Source organism: Vicia villosa, unplaced genomic scaffold (assembly GCF_029867415.1).
Source record: "Vicia villosa cultivar HV-30 ecotype Madison, WI unplaced genomic scaffold, Vvil1.0 ctg.002799F_1_1, whole genome shotgun sequence".
Classification (NCBI taxonomy): domain Eukaryota; kingdom Viridiplantae; phylum Streptophyta; class Magnoliopsida; order Fabales; family Fabaceae; genus Vicia; species Vicia villosa.
The window spans coordinates 198182-204763 of record NW_026706034.1 but is presented as its reverse complement, the minus strand read 5'-3'; the positions used below and the strand labels follow the sequence as shown (position 1 = coordinate 204763).

General features: G+C 30.0%; 1 protein-coding gene across 1 annotated transcript; it reads right to left on the bottom strand.

Annotated features, from left to right (window-relative positions):
* Positions 1 to 355: 355 nt before the first annotated feature.
* On the bottom strand, positions 356 to 841 carry LOC131639825 (agamous-like MADS-box protein AGL80). The gene has a single exon (XM_058910273.1). It carries the CDS (start codon positions 839 to 841, stop codon positions 356 to 358), a length of 486 nt encoding a protein of 161 aa, XP_058766256.1.
* Between the last annotated feature and the right edge of the window lie 5741 nt (positions 842 to 6582).

The window sequence follows — 6582 nt, the reverse complement described above, 5'->3', positions numbered from 1 at the left end:
TTTGACGATGTTTTTCTTTTAGTTGTTAAAGTTTTGATATTTCACATATTAGGGATTAATGATTTAATATAAAAATAGTTTATACAAGCTTATTTATAAACGTTTATTTTGATACACACTGGTAATATAAATTGCAAATAAATTGTTTAGTAAAACAAACATCATATTCATCTAACTCACTAACATATTTAAAAAACAAATATTATTAAAAGCATATAAAAAGTTCTTATTAAATCATGACAATTTATTTTTACATCTGATGATGATTGAAATCAAACACAAAATAACAATAGATAAATTCACATAACACAAACAACAACAACAGAAAAATACTTATGATAATCAACATCTTCTTTCAAGTGGTTACATTTGTATCCAGTTCATTCACCTTTGAAGTGATTTTCTCTAGCTTCTCATTAATATCAAATGCTAGGTCATTCAAAATATTTGTGTTCAAAGTGTCGATAAAATTTTCTTTAGCAAGACATTGAAACAAAATCAATGATTTCTCCGCCTCCCAATTATTTTTCTCCAATTTTGCCAATTGTTCTTTGGACTTCACAATCCTCTGCATCAAAAAACTCTCTTGGTTTAGCATCTTCTTACCTTTTTCAAAGTCAGAATAACTTCTGAACTTTGTAACGACCCTTTGGACCTCCCATGGGGAAGGCCAGATCTCGGGCTCCGAATGAAAATCGCTATAAACTATAGCACAAGCTTCAATCCCACAAAGAGTTGCAAGTTCATCAATCTTTTTGATTAGACTCTTTTTTCTTTTAGTGTAAGTTATCCTTCTCGCAGAATCGTTGACCATAAATGCAAGTTTCACTCTCCTTCTCATGGTCGACGATAAAAAAACTATTGAAAACCTTTTTGTTTTTGTTATCTATCTCAAAACATTAGATTGTTTATATAGCCTAATATTAGTGGGTCTGTTAAATTTAGATGACTGGTATTACGATGTCATCAAATTAACTTTAAAATGCTTTTTATTGTGAGATCTCGTATCTTCGTACAACATATAGATCTGTTTAAAGACAAATATATGTTTTATTGGATTTACACACTTATTATTATTATTATTATTATTATTTTAAATTGATATGTCCACACAAATTTTTGTATTTCTTATACTCACTCTTTTATGATATGAAAATCTCTCATTCCACCATGGGAATCTCTCACGCACCATGTGCGTTTTCAAAAATACTTTTTATTTTTGGAGGTGTATCTCCATAAGCACTTTTTTTTTATTTTACATTGATTTTGTTCCGTAAATATATTTATGAAATCTTTTTTAATATTGTTTAAATGTTTATGTAATGTATCTACGAAACAGTTCAATATAAAATAAAAAAAATATTTTCGTAAATACATCTACGGAAACAGAGGAGACAAAAATAATATTTTGTCAGATGCTAAAGAGAATGGAATGGATTGAAATATCATCTCATGATATTTAGAGCTATTCAGTAGGTACATACTAAAAGTTTCTGATCTAACTTTACAACGATGTAATCTTCTTGTGGTGTTTATTTAAATTCAGATTTATTAGTTGTTATAAGTTGATCCAAATTTTGATTGTAACATTGTCTTGAAAGTAATATATTGGCTATGTTTTTTCAAATATTTGAGCACATGATTAGGTTATTAGTTTCTACAACTTCTACTTACTATTATTACTATTTATAATGATATTGCATTTGAGTATATGTCTATTGTATTCATTCCATCTAGGGATGTCAATTGCATCTGTTAATGGGGATCCCTGTGGGGAATATCTGTGCGGAGATTCGAAGTTGGGGATTTTTTTCCCCGTGGGGATGGGGATGGAGGGAAAAGTTCCCCCCGATAACACTTTGGGACGGGGATTGGAAAAGTATCCTCCGTCCCCGTGGATTCCCCGACTCCGACGATATATTTTAATTTATATATTTTATATATTATATAATTATATAATTTTACATGAAAAATATCAATGTATTAGAAAATGAAGAGTCATTAGAAGTTATAGATTTGTCACAAATAATCAACCACTTGCGTTGGACGACATCGGTATTGTTGTAGTAAATTAGTGGAAGCACGGTAGCAAGTTATGTTACTATTTATTTATTTATTTTTACATAAAAAATATTAGCAACATCAATTTCTTTTGCTTTTTTTATTTATTATTGATGCAAGATGTATTTTTATTTTTTTTATAAAATAAAGATGCAAATATATGTGTTTTAAAAAATACGGAAAAAAAATAACAAAATACTAGTGTCATATTTTTGATCAAAAAGTGTAGAAATTTTCTTAAGATTCGATCTCCGTGGATATGTGGGGATCTGTGGGGATGGGGATGGGGGAAATATTCCCCCGTAGCGGGGATTGGAGATGGGGATGGGGACTAAATTTGGGGGCGGGGCGGGGAGCGGAGAAACATCCTCCGAACAATATCTGCCCCGTTGACATCCCTAAATTTCCATCGAAGTATCTCTTGTACGCTTTTAAAAATATTTTTTGCTTATTAAAAAGTACACATTAAGACTATAAAAATGTTACACAAATATTTTATCATCAGGCCCGGCCGGCCCTGTGCCTGTGCAGCCTGTCCCACAGCACAGGGCCTCACAATTTGGGGAGCCTCTCATTTTAAATATACCCTTTAAATAGTTTATATATTATTTTAAGTGTACCCTTTACATCATTCATATTGGTATATTATTTGACTTCTACATAGCCCCCCGTAGATGAATATTTATATGGAAAAGTTTGTGGGATAACTCAAATGTGTTTCTTGTAATTGTTTTATTCTTTTTGTGAGATATGCAATTTTATTATTTTTGGGAGATATGCAATTTTATTCTTTTTCAAAATATCTTACTCATGAAAAATTATCATTTTAATCAATTGTCAGACAAACATTATATTCATATTGATACTTTTCAATTTTAAAATATTTTAAGTGCAATAAACACAATTATAGAAATATCTTTTTAACGTATTATTAAATCTTTTTATATAATAAAATATTATATAGTAAATCAATTCATTTTTAATTAAATAATTAAGAATAAATTAATAATATTAATAAAGTATTTTCTTAATAAAAAATATTGGATTCCATCCCGACTGGACTAGAAGAATTTCTAAAAAAGATAATTATAAACAATTTGTTTTAGTCTAGTTTAACATAATATTTATAATATTTTATAATCTTTCTTACTAATTCAATTTTCTTCATGCCTAGCTACTAATATTTTCTGTAATTTTTAAAAAAATAAAATTAATATATGTTTTGTATAAAAATTTATATTTGTAAATTGTACACATCAGTATTGTTTAAATAAGTTGATGCAAGTGCAATAGATGTATATTTTGAGAATTTCATAAACATAATAATATTTTTACTATTAAATTTGTAAATATTTATATTTTTGTCTAAATGTGAATTGAAACATAATTATAATAATTTAATATCGATGAAATTTAGGAAAAAAGCTATACGGACATAAAAGATACGTGATTCATGTTTATATGAACCAAAGCTCTACGAAAATAAATTTTTTATCTAATTTTTAATATTATTTATAATTTAAATATATAATAATTGAAAAAAAATGTTTTATTTATTAGAAAGCCTATTTAAAGATTTAGAACAGGGCCTTTAAGCTGTTTGGGCCGGCCCTGTTTATCATATTATATCATACTGATATTTGTACGAGTATTTTAGAAAATAATATTAATACACAACACAGTTGGAAGATAAGATTGAGCATATAAACTTAAATAAAAATATATTATTTGTCCATATAAATATTCTTTCCCTTGTGTATAGAAAATCGATATAATATTGAATATATAAAAATAATGGAAACGAATAAAACATGGAAACTAGTTATTTGGTTATTTTAGAAAGTTTTATATGAAAATTCATTGAAAGCAATTATTTTTTAACAAATTAATCAAAAGATACATTTCATCGAATCCTTTTTTAATGTAGGAATTTGCCTTCCAATAGATAAACAAATATTGATGAATTGATGTAAAGATAGATTAGCCTCATTGAAATATTTATGTATATTTACAGAAAGTTACCATAAATAAATTTACTAAACAAATTTAAATTTTTAGAATTAATTAAACATCGAGTCATTTAATCTAATTCTTTGTTTTGTGTTGGTCATTTATATAATAAACATTCCTAATTGATCTATTAGTCACATTAGTCTATTCTATTAAGTTTTTATTTTTAATAAGCAAGTTGTATTAATGAAGAACAAAAGTTCTAGAAACTCGATTACAAAAAAGCAAAAGACCCGGAAAGAGAAAACTACCCACCGATTGCAACCTACCTTAAGTAAAACAATGGGTTATTGCTAAACTCATAAAAGTTATAATTGAATTGAGTAATTTTTCTAATATACGACCACCTCCAAACAAGTGCTTTACAATCCCAAACCACATTCCTCGCGTTGCAAGAAGAGTTGTTAAAAATAATAGCATTACTACACAACCAAAGAGTACTCCAAACAATAGCCAACCAAACAACACCCGCCTTTCCTCATCTGACTTGATTAAAAACACAGTATGAACTTTAAAACTGAAAGCTTTCTTTAAAATAAAAAGAGATATGATATATCAATCCTAACCACTTGGCCATTTCCTTCCAAAAGACAATGGCATTACAGAAACCTAAAAAAGAATGGACCGAAGATTCTCCTACTTCATCACAAAAAACACAAGAAAGATTCGAAGAATAATTAAGAATATCTCTAATGAAAAGCAAATCTCTAGTTGGAATTTTAATAATAAACCATCTCCATCCAAAAACTTTCACTTTGAGGGGAACTTCCACCTTCCAAATATAGGAGAAAACAGAGTCGAAACGGTTCTCCGAACCGAACGGAATGAAAGGTTTAGATAAGACACTATAGCAAGAAGACACCGTGAATATTCCGTCTTCCATATGCAACCAAAACGCGGAATCCGCGCGGCCATCTAAGATGACAGTCACAGATAGGAGCTCAAGGAGGCCATTGATAGCAGCGGTACAGCCCGAAGAGGTGGGGTTGGGAATTCCGAAGTCACCCCATTTCCAAACTCCGTCCTATGGAAGCGTCCAGAAAAAGAGACAAAGCATACAAATCCGAAAAAATATCCTTTATAATTCCCACAACCAACAAAAGCGCATGCAAAAAAGAAATGCAGTGACCGAGGCCAACACGAAACTTACAATTCTTAGCAAAAAAAACTCTTCCGGGAGCTTTTTCCCCAAGGCAGAGATATCCGACCACCACACCGATCTAAAACTATTCATAACTCAGTTCTTAACTCCAAATGTGGCCCATAATTTAACATCCGCATACCTTGCCTTCAACATCCAAAACCACAAAGAATTCGAGGTTCCTAAGATTCTCCAATTCCATTTCAAAAGAAGCGCGTCGTTAAAATCTTCCAATCTTCGTAAATCGAGGCCGCCCTTTTCAATAGGAATACAAACATCTTTCTAACTAATCCAATGCACTTTCCTTATCTCCTCTGAACCCCCCCCCCCCCAACAAAAAATGCTTTGCATTTTATTAATTTCCGCTATAATCTTCTTAGGTGCTTTGTACTAGGAAAGAGTGAAAATTACCAATCTACTCAAAACCGATATTAAAAGCGTAATCCTCCCTCCAAAACTAAGCCACTCCCTCAAACTATTCTATTAAGTTTTAACTTTAAATGATTAGAATTTGAAAAATATTTTCTTTATTATTTAAAATTAAAATATTTTTTAAGAAAAATATATATTAAAAGTAGTAAAATGGGTACTCCAGATCATTATAATGAAAGACAAGTCATAGCTCAACATCACATACATGAACCTCTATCCACGTTCTATGAAGAATTGTAGAGGACTTTCACGATCCTATGTTCGGAAGCTAGACAAATGAACAATAACATAAAAACAACCAATTAGATTAAGTATCCAATACAATATTAATAGAGTTATGCCTCTCTAGTAACATAATGTTAATAAGTGACAAGACCAGACCCGCCAAACCTCCTTCACATACTAGACCCAAACAAATTTCATAAACATGTCTATAGAGTGTGCAAAAAAACCGGTTATTCTTAACCAAATTAGTATCCAAATTATTTTTGTTGTGAAAAGTGATGCCTCTGATAGATTATAATAGGGAACACAATGAAAAGCAATGATGATAAACAAGAAGAACAACAAAGATTGGTTAGAACTGTTATTCTTTACTCTCTCTTTAATCAAAAGTATTACAAGAATAACAAATAACTCTCTCACCTTAAATTAGGATTTGTAGTATGCAAGAATGAGAGACTAGTATGCTATTTATAATAAACCTAACATACTAAATTAATGAGCTTTTTCACAAATACCTATTACAAACTAACCTAGGGTACAAGCTAACTTAAACAATTGGACATAACAAACTGACCCAATTCGAAATACTAACAACCCTAGCATTTCGATACCCATATACAAGAACACACTTCGGCTACAGTATGAAGGTCTTCGACACATTCTCGGTCGAAACAGGAAGATACTCTTCGACCCACTAGAGTTCGATCAAATTC

What these genes read in the sequence shown, in the direction of transcription:
- LOC131639825 (XM_058910273.1), bottom strand. Translation starts at nt 841, where the DNA reads ATGAGAAGGAGAGTGAAACTTGCATTTATGGTCAACGATTCTGCGAGA.